At 35.1% G+C, this 14,168-nt stretch overlaps 1 protein-coding gene across 4 annotated transcripts; it reads right to left on the bottom strand.

Moving 5' to 3' along the window:
* Positions 1–1,097: 1,097 nt before the first annotated feature.
* Positions 1,098–14,168, bottom strand: DPY30 (dpy-30 histone methyltransferase complex regulatory subunit). 4 transcript variants are annotated; one of them, XM_033124760.1, is made up of 5 exons: positions 8,461–8,563; positions 8,291–8,360; positions 8,158–8,205; positions 3,499–3,641; positions 1,098–1,454 (listed from the first exon to the last, which is right to left on the bottom strand). In XM_033124760.1, the coding sequence occupies exons 2-5, from the start codon at positions 8,324–8,326 to the stop codon at positions 1,382–1,384; spliced, it is 300 nt and encodes a 99-aa protein (XP_032980651.1). In that variant the 5' UTR covers positions 8,327–8,360; positions 8,461–8,563; the 3' UTR covers positions 1,098–1,381. The 4 variants fall into 4 exon arrangements, with proteins under 4 accessions (XP_032980651.1, XP_032980653.1, XP_032980650.1 ...); XM_033124762.1 differs by lacking the exon at positions 8,461–8,563 and adding an exon at positions 14,148–14,168 and having other exon boundaries at positions 1,111–1,454; XM_033124759.1 differs by lacking the exon at positions 8,461–8,563 and adding an exon at positions 8,604–8,699 and having other exon boundaries at positions 1,111–1,454.

Raw genomic sequence — 14,168 nt, 5'->3', positions numbered from 1 at the left:
GAGATTCCAGTATTTCCAGGTTTTTCCTATTCAAACATATAGATGTAAATCAAAACCATATCACCGCCCTTCAAGTGTCACTCCTACTGAAGTCTTTCCAGTATTAAAACTGTAAGACATACCTCATCAGCGTTAAATTTCTAACTTTGCCTTCATGTATTTAGCTGGGACACAAGTCTTAAATATGCTTCCCAAGCAGGGTGTCTCAAACTCAGCACTATTGACATTTTGAGCTGGATAATTCTTAGGGGAGGGGAGGGCACATGCTGTCCTGTGCATTGCTAAGATATTCAACAGCATCCCTAGCCATTACCCACTAGATGCCAGTAGAATCCCACCTTAGTCCAGTTGGAACCAATATGTTTCTAGATATAGCCAAATGTCCACTGGGGAGAGGGGGGCCAAATCTCTCCAGTTAACAGCTACTGCTCTAATGAATGTTTTTCCTTCGTGGCTCTCTTCAGACAATTTTTTCTTAGTGCATTATCTGAATTTCCTCACAGGACAAAGTGAGCAGACCCAAAAAAAGGACTGGCTGGTGTTTTTTATTGCAAAAAGAAGCAATGATGTTAACTAGCACAAGTACTTCTCATTTAGCTATAAGCAACACATTGGTAGAAGTGGGTTTGAATGCCAGTTCAAGCACTTACCAGCAGTGTAGTCTTGAGCAAGTCACTTAACCTCTCCAAATCTGTTTCCTCATCTGCAAAATGTGAATAACAATATCTACTTTGCAGAGCTGCTATATTAGAGATAATTTAAGTAAAATAATACTGTGCCTGACACGTAGAACTGCAACGATAGCGATTATATTATTAACATAAAGTTTGATAGCACGGGAGGATATTGTATACTCTCTGTAGTGCTTATACCAGAACTCCAACTTTACTGTGGATCACAATCACCTGTAATAGTTGTTAAACACTGAAGATCTCATCCTCCAAGGGGTACAACACTGAAAAAAAACTGATTATTTCTTTAATATTATATTTGACTCTGACGTACTTTCATGCTAATATAAAACTAAAACATTCTAAGACACAAGAAGCAATTCATGAAAACAACTGAACCACATATTTGTCATATAGAACAAAAACTACTTTAAAATAATGACGTTTTTACAGTTTATTTTGAAGTTCATTTTAAAAACAAAGTTAAAGACAGTCTGAGAAAAAATTGCACAAAATACTCATTAAATAAGTATGGTGATTAAATCAAAATAAAGGAAATATGTTTTCTTCTGCAACTCCAGTAATGACTTGCTGTCCTGAAGGTTCTTATACTTCCAAAAAGGGACGGGGGAAAATCATAGCAATTAAAGCTGCCTCTTAATCATGTAAATCTACAGTAGAAACCATATTTTTCTGTTCTTCCCAATAAGTCAGTTTCGATCTTCAAACTGTGCCTTGTTTTTTAAAAGATATGACGCTAGAAATTCAATGGGATTTGGTGGTCTGTAAGGGAAAAGAAATCCAAAATTTAGAAATTTATATATTCTAGATGTGTTCTGTATTCTAGTAAGTGTACTGTTCCGTAATGAAAATACACATTTTAAAGTTTAATTTTCTTTTCACACTCAAAGGCCATTTGTAGTCAATATAGCAGATGAGATAGGCAAGTAGGTTAACCAAAAATGTTTAAAGAAACTGAAATTTTTGTATGGCTGAAATCTGGTTATGAACTCAATTCTAAAACACAAGTTTCAAAGATGTACTGACAACGCGATGATGATTACCCCATGGTATAATGACTTGAAGGGACCACAAGTGAGGCTTCTGTGGTGCCGGTAGTATTCAGTTTCTTGATCTGAGTGCAGATTACATAGATATGTTTGGTTTCTGAAAATTCATCAAGCTACATACATATGATATGCCTAATTTTCTATTTGAGTATTAGCCTTCAATATAAAAAACAATATAGGAAAACGGCTGTAGCATCACCAAGACATGTAGATGAACGCCCCAAATGACAAATCAAAGAAAGCAATATTCATTTGAACAAGTTCTGTTGTTTCTTTTTAAGAAGTCACTTCTATTTTTCTTCAAATAATTTAAAGCAATAATAGTTCTAATACTGCCACCACAGAGCACACCTGAGAAATTAAACATTTTAAAATTAAAGGGTGTTATTTTATATTTATCACTTTTACATAAATTATTCTTGCTCAGAAAACAAGTCCAAAGATGAAAACTGGGGGAAATATCTATTTAAACCCTACAAGGAAAAGGTATACTGAGAACTGATTTATAATGATCTTAAAACATTCCATTAGCCTTTGAAACAGTCTTTTGAACAGCCTAGATGGAGAACATTTTTCAAGATTAATTTCATGAATCATTTTACCAGACTCTTTACTTAAAAATTGTATTTACTAATACCATGTTACTTAAAAACTACTTCAATTTTTTTCTTCCAGTATGCAAAGTAATACTTAGAATTTCTATTAGCCTTCTTCAAAGAAAGAACAAAAAAATAACAGATGTCCAGATTTCAACTGTCAGTAGTAAAGCCAAGACATACCGTAGTCATAAATGAATCCTGTTTTATAAATATAACAATCTAAAACAAATGTTTATCATATAATTTTACATTAAAAAATACATATTTTAAATCAAGAACTCACCCTAACTGTATTTCCATCAAGTTCCATATCAAGTTATGTCAGCTTGCTACAATGTTCCTTATTATTTGTTGAATAAAACATAATCTACACATAATGTTGACTAATGTAACTTACAAAAAAAAAATTTGTTTTATTGGATTTGCTTACACAAAAAGGATTTAGGTAAAATTACTGGGGAAAAACATGTACAGAAAAAAGAAAAACTGTAATCTTGTTAATAAAATGAAAATTAAAACAACTTGGCAAAAAATGGTTGTAACACTCATGCTAGAAAAAAAACCCACTCATGTTGTTGAGGCTGTAACATTAGAAGATTTTTAAGAATAAACTTTTGGACATAAATATGATACTATGTGTCAAACACCGTAAAAATAGTCATGTCCTTTGAACTAGCAAACCAATTCTTGGGAATTTATCATAAGAAGGTAATTAAACAAAAACAAAAGAGGCATGAAAACATATAAACTGCCTGGTGATGATGAATAACAAAGGAAATTGGATCTAAAGGTTCAACAATAAGAAAATGGCTAAGTTAATTATGGTACTATTATAATTTAAAGTATAATCATGAAGGCTATGCAGAGATATGGGAAAAGTTTTTTGTTATAACATTAAGTAAAAAGGAGATATAAAATTACATGTATACTATGATTACAAATCTTTATAAATATACATATGGTCTAAGATTAGTTAAAAAAAAAAAATCACAAAAAACCAAAAGCGTCTGAACTGAGATTACAGCTGACAAAAACATCTTCAATATCCCTAAATTCTTTATATATATAAAATAAACTATATTAACTAATGATATTTCAATTAGGGAAGTTTTATTTTGCTTTCTCTGGGAACTCCTTTTGCAGATACTATTATCTTACCTTTCCTTTGCAAGCACAGCAAGTCCTTGTAATAAGATAGGCACAACTGTCTGATCCAGGTAGGCACGAGTTGGCAAAGACTGGAGATCCACTTTCTGTTTTGATGACTTTTCTGCATTAATCTTCTCATTTTCTACTATTCTCTAGTGAATTCAAAAAATATGCATGAATATTAGAAATAATTATATTGAGTACTAAACGAAAATTAATGGAAACATGATGCTATAGAAAAAGTAAATCAAGGATTAGAAAAGCGGTATTGAACTGCCAATCTCTCTGCCAAAATAAAATCAGACCTATCTCTAAAAATTTCAGTCAAGCTTCTTCTCTGAAGGTACCATAATATTTCTTTAACGTCATCTCTTCAGATCCTAACTCTCCCCTTTCCTCTGGGTTTTGAGAAGTAGATACAAGTCCTTTTTCTTTTTTTCATAAGAATACCTTCTTACAATGTGCTTCCAGAAATCTGGACATGAACACTAAGTAGCACTGAATCACAGTGAGAAAACTAGTCCTCTTTTAATACTTTCACGACAGAAAATACCAGGACAAAGACTCAGCTTGGTACTAATGTGTCTTTAACACTTCTGTTAACACTTGCAAAACTCTCTACTTGGAGCAAGGAGGCTTCAAGCTCAAAGCCTTCCACTGGCAACAGAACCCAGCTAAAATGTATTACCACTGTTTTGTATCCAGTTTTCACTTTTATAGTTACCCTCTATCACAGTGAAAACGCTTTTTCCATTTATGTTCCTTTTTTTACACAAATGCATCCATGATTTTTAAGAATGAATAGATTTAAGAAAAAAATTTAGTAAATAACAGCCAAAAAATGGGGAAAATGACTCATGTGGAAAAGATGATTAATGTGATATTCAAATGATATTTAGGAAACAATGACTTGCACTTTCTACTCCAAAGAACCCCCAAATTTTGGGCCTTTCACATAGATTCATCTGACATCCAGAGTATCAAAACTACTTTATTGAAAAACTTTGCCTTCTTTTAAAAATTTAGAAAGAAGCGGCTATCTAGAACACAAAACACTATTAAGAACACTTCCATTTAAATGAACTTTTGCTCCAAACATACTCACACTGAAAATAAATGAATCAACAATAAAAAACATTTTTCTACATTTAATTTTTTTTGGAATTGTATTTTGTAAAAAGTGAGAAAAACTTTAATTGCATACCTACAACATGTATGTATATATGCCATGGTTTCCAAAGATACTTCCCACAACTATGGCCGGCAACTATTCTAGTTTTGCTTATGATTTTTCAATCTAATTTTGGGACGTAGTAAGAAAATAATTTTCTATACATAATTAATGTATAAAACAGCTATTTATTTGCCCACGTATTATTTACTGGTCATCAGTAAATTTCAACAGACAATATCTATATGACAAAAACTTGTCAATTACATGACATTTCAATGCCTTCAGTAAGAAACAGCAATGCCTAAGCAACTCCTATAGATCCTATAACACCTCCTTGACCAAATCCTCTCACTTGTTTCACTCAAATATTTACTGAACATTGACAATATGCCAAATTGCTATGCCTAATTTTAGTTAAGTCAAAATCCTGAATTAGCCTAAAAAATATATATCCAAATTACTACAAAAAAATAAACAATAAGCTGTTGACGGTGTAGAACCATGATCACAAAAAAAGAAAAAAATGAGGTGAGTTCTCTGATTGCCCAAGCTTACTGCTTCCTGCCTGGAAAACTTACAGGATGCAATGCAGGGAGAGGGAACCAAAGCAGAGCCCAGCAGTCTCCCTAAGTTGAGAAGAGAGTTGAAAATTCAGGGAGACCAAGACATCTAGAATTTGCAGGGCAGGCTACTGAGGGGGAGAGAGTCGCATGGAGAGGACAGAGTTGCACAGAGGACACTAAAGAGACAGTTTTCCAGTCTTTTCCTGAGCACTTACCAGCGTGGGTTTGAGGGAAGTACTCAACACCAGGGAAAACCTCCCTGAAAGGAGTGGGGGCACAAACCCTGGTACTCACACAAGGCCAAGAGTAGTTCATTTTCCTGTGACCCAGAATGGGCAAACCTTGTAATACATGAAGCATTGGACAGAATACACAAGAGGAAACGAGGCCTAAACTAAAAGACGGTCTGGTCCTCCCTAACAAAGCTCCAAACTCAAAAGGATCAAATTGTTTCCAAGTAACTTAATTATGTCCTAAAACAAAAGTCAAGAATGTTTGAAAGAATACAAAAATAACCAATACCCAACAAAGTAAAGTTCACAATGCCCAGCTTCCTGTAAGAAATTGTCAAGCGGCAAAGCAGCAGAAAAATACTACCCACAATGAGGGGAAAAACCCAGAAATTATACAAATGATAGAACAGACAATGCCATTAAACCAGTTACGTATTATAAGACATTCCATATGTTCAAGAAGACAGAGGAAAGCACAAATAAATTAAACTAACAAAATACTTCAAAGTATTTGAAGCAATGGCTGAAATTTTTTCAAATTTCATGAAAACTCTACACCCACAGATCTAAAAACCTCAATGAAACATAAGCACAAGAAACAAAAACTTTTAAAAAGTACACTAAGACACATCATAATCAAATTATTTAAAACCTGTAATAAAAATTTTAAAGCACCAAGAGAAAAGACATTAAGTATGAAGGAGCAAAGACAGAAATGATAGCATACTTTTCATCAGAAACAATGTCAGCCAGAAGACAGTGGAGTAAATCTACACCCAGCAAAAATATCTCAAAAACGAAGGCAAAATAAATGATCTTTGCAGACATTCATAAGTTTAAAGAATTCCTTAGCAGCGTCAGACCTGCATTACACAAAAGCGTTAAAGGAAGCCCTTCAGGTAGAAGGAAAATGATAATAGATGGAAGTCTGAGTCTACACAAATGAAGAGCCCAGAAATGGTAAATACGTGGGTAAAGGCGAAATACTCTTTTTTCTTAGTTTAAATCTCTTTGAAGAAAACTGACATTTTAAAGAAAAAATACAAATAATCTACTGAAGGTTTTACAACATATATAGAAGTAAAATATATGATAACAGTACAAAGGCTAGGAGAGAAGAAATGGCAGATTACTGTTGTAAGGTTCTTATGCTATACATGAAAAGATATAATGCCACTTAATGATAAATTGTGATAAGTTAAACTTGCATACTATAAACTCTAAATAAACAACTTCATTTATAATAAGCCAATAAATAAAGTATAATCAAGAGAAAAAGTAGCAGTTGTAGAACAGTGGTTTCCAGACTTTCACATCACAAACAAGTAAAGTAGAAATTAAACAATACAATGAATGAAGAAACTAACATAGGGTTGTTAATTCTATTTTGCCAAGTAAAAACTTACAAATAAACATAATTATTACTTTACTATCACCATTCATAACAGAACAGGCATTTAAAAATTATAAAATCAAGAAGACCAATCAATAAATAATGTATCATTATTAAACACTCAACTCTACTCTCCTTATTTTTTTTCTCACTTTACCCTGGAAATTGGTCTGAGGGTTTGAAAAAAAGCATCTGGGTATCACTGCTCTACAGTAGCATGGCTCTGGCTTCATATACAAGCACCATCAAAAAAAAGACTATGCTGATACCTAAAAAGAAGTCTCTTAAATGAATAGAACACAAACTGGTGTAAAATGTCCTCACCTGATGCAGCATAGCAATTCAAGTAAAAACTACATTATCAAGAAAGAAACTCTCTTCCTAATACTGATATCAAAGCAATAAATATTCCTAGCAATTTTGTTGGTACAGAATAGTCAGTCCACATGCCAGCAAACTCTCGGAGTTGGTCAAGACCGGCAATACAACTTAATTGTACTTTAAAATGTCAACTTGCCTCGGTTTAACACACAGCTCTCCACACACCTCCTGGTGACCTTGGAGAAGTTATTCAACTTCTCTGAGCCTTATAGGGCTGAAGATATATGCAAATTACTTAGGAGTGTTCCTGGCACATAGTAAAAAGGCTAAAGAAATATTAGCAGCTGTTACTATCATTACTCTGCTTGTAAATGCTCCTGCCCTCGTTTACCCAAAATTAATCAACAATAATGTCTTTCCTTTTGTAGTAAAATGCACACATCTCCTTCAGGAAGCCTCTATTTTCTTAACAAATTGAACCCAGCTGTGGTTAATTTATTTGTTCCAGCATTCATTCATTCACAAAGTAACTTCTACCATGCAAGGTAAAAACAGTTTCTATTATGTGTTTTAGGGCTTCCACCTGACTACTGAACTCTGCAAAGAAATCACCATTTATTAAACGTTGACTCCACCAACACACAATTCTACTACAAAGACAATGGGTTTCTTAATTTTAATGTACAGTTTTTCCAAAGCAATATCCCAAAAGATGCATTAACAGACCAAACAAAACGATCTGACAGTCTCCATTAGTAATGTATGTTTTTTTGTGTCACTTTCCGAAGTTCAACCTCTTGGCTCAAAACTAAATTGTACGCCTGTATACCACGAAGTGTTAGTAGCACTAACGAAACAAGCTACCCATAATTTGATACTATTTGGTTTATGATAAAGTTTTCTCTTGTGCAAAGCAACTTAGTAAACATGGATCCCGAGTTTTCTCCAGCTCTTAAAGAGACGCATTGGAACTGGGCACGTTACCTCGACGTTATCTGTGAGGCCGTACTCAGAGTGAGGATTTTCTGCAACCTAGAAAACAAAACACAGGTCACAGAGACATCAGCCACCCTTTCTCGCTGCACACCGCCACCCTGAATCCAAGGCCTACTGATACCTGCGTCTGTCCCTCCAGCATCTGCTCTGGCTCCATGGCGGACCCTGCAAGTCAGTCCCCGGATACCAGTCTTGGAAAACAAGAAGAACGGTGAGTTACCCAGGAGATTTCAACACGAAGAAGCCAGGATGGAGTCCAGCCCAGCCTGCGACCCCGCCCCTCACCCCCACCTGGGCGCGGGAGCACCCTGAGCAGTAGAGGAGCAGGATGCAACAGTCCACGACCGGGCGCCCGCATCAGGTCCGAGAGCTCCAGGGTCCCAAGAACCTACAATAAGTGGGGAAAGGGAGAATGGGGAAAGGAAGATGATTACCCGCGCCCAGACGACCGCACCTAAGAGCCCCGCACCGCGCCACCAACTCCCGGCACGAACCGCTTCCGCCGTAAGTGACGGATGTCGCACGACTGCCGCGCTTGCGCAGAACTCCCCAGCGGGCCTGGGGCTAGGAGGAATCCTGACCCCCTGTGAGTCTATTTGTTCTCTGCGGTTCGCTGTGTGCTGGGCAGTCTGGCCACCTGGTCTACGAGAGAATCATTCCTCGACATGCCCTTTTCCCCCCGGCTCAGAGCCAGTGACTAGCCCAGCTGGCAGGGATTCGGCCCGACCAGACCTCGGTGCTGCCTGAAAGCTTCTGCCGAAGCTCTTCACCGGGGAACCGGGGCCACTTACTGGGTAGTTCTTACTAGAAAATCTCAGACCCAAGACCAACAGTCTTCAAGAAAACGTCAGGTTTTACCCTAAAGCCAAAGGTTGGGAAAGAATTAGTGTTCGCGGGTTTCGTAGTAAGCCTAAATCCTTAAATCTATGAATATAATGTTAATGCTACCTTATATTTGTATCAGATGAGCAATGTAACTAACTGGCTTTCCAAACCACAATACTGTTGATACTGTGTATTTGTAAAAACTACGAAGAATAATGTGCCTCCTATACAAAATTTGTAAATAGCAACCAGGATCTACTAAATCAGATGGTTATAATTCCAATAAATTCTATTATTTTAATGTAAATATAAGTGATAGTCATTAAAGTTCCTGCCTTTGATTCAATAATCTCATTTGTGGTTGCACTTTATGAAAATTTGAAAGCTTCATATCAACTATTTGGAGACTAAATTGTGGCATATCTATACAATGGAATATAAACCATTAAAAGATATGACTCTAGAAATATGGAAATATTTATGATTATAGTATTGAGTTTTTTTAAAGGGTAGACTACAACTTCATTTTGCTACTCTAAAAACTGCATGGATGAAGGTCTAAAGTAAATGAAATTTGTTTAGGAGCTAGACTTGTGGGTACAGTTTTAAAGTTTTGTTTTATAATGTATGCTTGATTAGTATTGTGATTGGTGACAGCTACCATATGGCACTTTGAGGATTTTTCACGTGAGACTGATGCAAAGATGTGGATGCATATGTACAGGATGTAGAAATTGACTAGTACGGATGTTAACTCAAACTAAGATTAAATACTTTCCAGGAGTGGGAAATAACAGCAAATAAGGCCAGAGAATAATTGGGAAAACTTAGAGAATAGTTATGTGCATTGCTATATTATCATATATCCATATATTTCCCAATACATAGTAAGCACTCTATATATTTCCAAATTCCAGAAAGTAACTGAGAGCTACGAATTTACATTTTCTAAGTACCGACAATTTTAGTCACATAGGAAGCTAGACTGAGCTCCTTTAGGACAGGGACCTTGTCTTACGTATCTTTATACTTCACACAGTGCCTGGTACATTGGAGGTGCACAACATTAATTGAGTTGATCCATAGTCTAAATTGGATATTAATGTATACACTGACACTTCTGAAGACAAAAAAAGACAATATAAAAATGATTACTGAAAGGGGAAAACAGAACAATTAACTATCAGCCAGGTTTCTCTCAATCTAGAGAATTACCAGTGTGGTTTACAAAGAAGCTTCACTGGAGTTTTTACATTTATGCATTGTTAATTGAAAGATGCAGAGAACAAGCCATAGCAGCAGAGAGATGGACAGAAAAAAGTGACAGCTGGAAATGATATAAGTGAATTAGCAAGAAAGTAATAGGAAATATAAAGTTAATTGAAGATAGGGCAGAATGCTGAGTTTTGATATGAATTAATTCTAAAGATGATAGCCCTGGGAACCATGATTATGACAGAAATTTGCAATAATGTGTACTGTCTAGAAAGCAATAAATTTTAAAAACGAGAACATTTAATTCGTATTTGAACTTGTAGTATCAAACTTTGTTCAGGACTCCTCTCTGCCTGTGTTATACCCTTCTATCATGGTACTTACCTCATTCTGCTTTATATTTTATTTAAACACAATTAGATTTTGAGCTCTTCAAAGGCAAAGATCTTACATATTCTTTGTATTTGCTTGTTTCTTATATTAGATACATATATTTCAAAAGGAGTGAATCTATAGGGAAAGAAAGACTTGCACCAAAGTTCTACTCTCTAGACTTCCTGTCTTTCTTGGAATTTTTAGGGAGATAGTAGCTATAAATTCTAGAACTACATAGAACTCTAGAATCTAGAATAATAAAGAAAAACTACTGTTGACTCCTTTTTAAAGACTTGATGCAAATTCCATTTATGCAACATTAACCTATTAGACAGGCAAGATCTGTTTATGAAGAATACAATATGTATAGCAGTGAAACATTTGATTTGGGAATATTAAAACCTGGTTTCTTCACTTGTTTGCCACATGCAATTAAGCAAGTAGTTTAATTCTTCGGACCTTCATGTTTTTTCACATATACAATTAGGAAACGATTCTTACCTCATAGAGAGGACCAAATGAGATAAGATAGATAAGATTGCTTTGTAAACTGTGAAATTAGCTATTTTATCTATACCTAACTACTTTGTTATAATGTTCAATCTTTTTTGTTGTTTCTATTCTTTTTAAGTAATTTGTGGATAAGAAAGTGCTCAGAGAAAGAACATGATTCAGCGTGCACGCACTCACACGCACACACAGATGTTTGCAGAGAAAAATGTAGAATTTACTGAGTGTAAATAGGCCCTCTGAGCACAGTTTGTGGGGAGAGACACCAACCACCTCTCAAGATGACCTAAAATATATATATATTCCAGATTCGGTAAATCACTTTCCAAGGAAGTATCTTTTGGTAGCTAATATAGGAAGACAACTACTCTACCTATAGTTCCCTTGTCTCCATCACCAATTCCAGACCAAAGCACCCTTACCACCATCCCCATCTTAGAAATGTTGGTATATCAAGGAACATACCAAATGGCCTTTTTTTTGTGTGTGTAGAGGGGTATAATTTAAGTACAGTTGGATACAAGATTGTTAGTTATATTAGTTTCAGTTGTCCAGATGGGCTTTTTGAAGATATTCATACATGTGTTCTTCTGATTTTTATGATACAAACATCATCTCAGCAAGGCAAGTATTAAAAATGAAGAAAAGGCTAACCTTCCTATCATTTCTAATTTTTAAATTGTCAATTATTCTTGCCATTTCTCATAACAGGTTATATTTAGACTTCTTTCCTAAAATTTCCTAAATGGTTTTCAATTTTTAAGTTGATTTTATGCTTCATTTTCTTTTTAGAATCCAAATAACTTAAATTCATGTTTATAAATAGGTCATAGGTTATTAAGTAATAGTTACAATATATAACTTTGATATCTTTTAGTTTTAAGACATCCAGAGCCATTCCATGTTAATTTATGTTGAAACCATTTGTCTTCTTAAAAACAAACTTGGGCGGTAAAATAGAAATGGATAGTTATACCACCTAATTTTAACACAAGATTTTTAAAATGTTTTTCTCTATAATATCAGAATGCATTGGTAATGCATTCATGTATTGGAGAGCAGAAAAAAATTGAATTAGAAGTCCAACAATGTTCAGGTACCCTGAGAAGTAATTTACTTATTCCACTATTTAATACTCTTAATACCCTTACAAGGTAGGTATGATTATCCCCATTAAATAAGATGATTTTATCCCCTTCTGGATAACAAAATAGATTCAGAAAAATTGTCACATAATGTTACATAATTACATAGCTAGTGAAATTTCAACCCAGGTCCATCTAATTCCAAAGGTTGTGCTCCTGGCTATCTGTACATAGAGGACAAATGTATCGGTTAGTATTCTTTTGGTTTCCAGTTATAGAAATCCCAACTCAAATTTGTCAAACAATAAAGGAGACTTTCTGGCTAATAATTGAAAAGCCCAGTAGTAAGGTGGACATCAGACAAGGTTTAGTCATGGCTCCTATACGATTTCTCTGTGATTTTCTCCCTTCATCTTTTCTCTGTATAATCAGCTTCAATCTTCAGGCTGCTTTTCTCATGAGTGAGAGATGATTGCTAGTATTCAGGGTTACATGCTTTCTTTTTCAAGTTCAAGGAAAGAAAGCATCACTTCTCAGAGGCCTACTGATGGACCAGAAGTCTGAACTTTGCTCTGATCTGTCCAACTTGTTATTGTGATAAGGTAGGTGCCTGTGCAGAGTGACACAGACCTGAATTACTGCCAATCCCTAAACAATGACAAGGACGTGACCTGGTGGTAGTTGATCCCACCTAAATTGCATGACTGCTACCGTATGCACTGGGAGAGGCCTGGTTCTACAAGGGAAAATGTTAGAATGGCTAGGAAGAGGTAAGAAAGGGAATAGATTCAGAATAGTTTGTTTTAAAATTAAAAGGGTAAAAATATTTAGATAAAATATTTTAATTGGGAGATACATGGTTTTTTATTCTATGTAACACATGCAATAATTGCAAAGAATATTTATGTTAAGTAATGAGTGATCAATTGTGTGATAGTATTAACAGAAAGATCTTCCAGTTCATTCTTCCTTTCATTCAGGTATTTATGGGGAGTGTGCAGAAAAGAGTTAACAAACATATCAGACCTGAGACTACTATCCTTAGAAAGTCTTGCTCGTAAGATTGGCTGATGTCTGGGAATGTGAAAGATAAACAGTTCCCTACAGTGACATAAAACTTTCCCTAAATGATGAGAGTAGTCCATTGTGCCTAAACTTTTGTGCAAACAACGTGATTTATGGTAAGTACCTGATTTCCTTGTAGGGGTTTGGAACTTTGGTATGTCTTCGACAGAGGGTGCCTACATGATCAGCCCCAATAAAAGACTAATTACTGGGAGTTTCTGATGAGTGTCCCTGGTAAACAATATTTCACACATGTTGTTAGAATTTATTGCTGGAGGAATTAAATGTGTCCTGAGTGACTCTACTAAGAGAAGACTCTTGGAATCTGGCACCTTGTTTCCTCCAGACTTTGCGCCATGTGCCTTTTCCCTTTGCTGATTTTGCTTTGTATCCCTTTGCTGTAATAAATCATAGCTATGAGTATAACTATATTCTTAGTCCTGTGAGTCCTCCTAGCAAATCACCAAACCTGGAGGTGATCCTGGAGATGTTAAGCCCTTGGGGAGTTTAAGATAAAAATAAATAACAGTGCCTGCCCTCATAAATGTGTATGCTCGTTCAGCAAGAGCATATGTGTGTGTGTGTGTGTGTGTGTGTGTGTGTGTGTATACATATATATATATATATATATATATATGATTACATATATGAGTAAATGACAATATAAGATAATGACCAATTAAAAGCTTAAGATGAATGATATAGAGCATAAATTCTGAAGTTCGGATAAGATTGACATAAATGTAACTAGTTATCTTTGGATTGGTATTGAACAAAGAATAAGTATTTAAGCAAAGCAGGGAGGGGCCACGCTTTCAGTCTATAATATAGACTGAAACACTAACAAAGAGAGTAAATGGAGAAACTCAGATATCCTTACAAGAATGTAAGAATCAAACTTACCTGACAAGATAAGGGCCTCAA

The sequence above is a fragment of the Rhinolophus ferrumequinum genome, chromosome 13, assembly GCF_004115265.2.
Source record: "Rhinolophus ferrumequinum isolate MPI-CBG mRhiFer1 chromosome 13, mRhiFer1_v1.p, whole genome shotgun sequence".
NCBI classification, from domain to species: Eukaryota; Metazoa; Chordata; class Mammalia; order Chiroptera; family Rhinolophidae; genus Rhinolophus; species Rhinolophus ferrumequinum.
The sequence above is the reverse complement of the archived record's forward strand: the minus strand, read 5'-3'. Positions and strand labels throughout refer to the sequence as shown.

Coding starts and splice junctions, on each gene's coding strand:
- DPY30 (XM_033124762.1), bottom strand. CDS start 8,326: ATGGAGCCAGAGCAGATGCTGGAGGGACAGACGCAG. Junction 8,206..8,290: donor TGCTGGAGGGACAGACGCAG/GTATCAGTAGGC, acceptor TTTGTTTTCTAG/GTTGCAGAAAATCCTCACTC. Junction 3,642..8,157: donor GCCTCACAGATAACGTCGAG/GTAACGTGCCCA, acceptor TGAATTCACTAG/AGAATAGTAGAAAATGAGAA.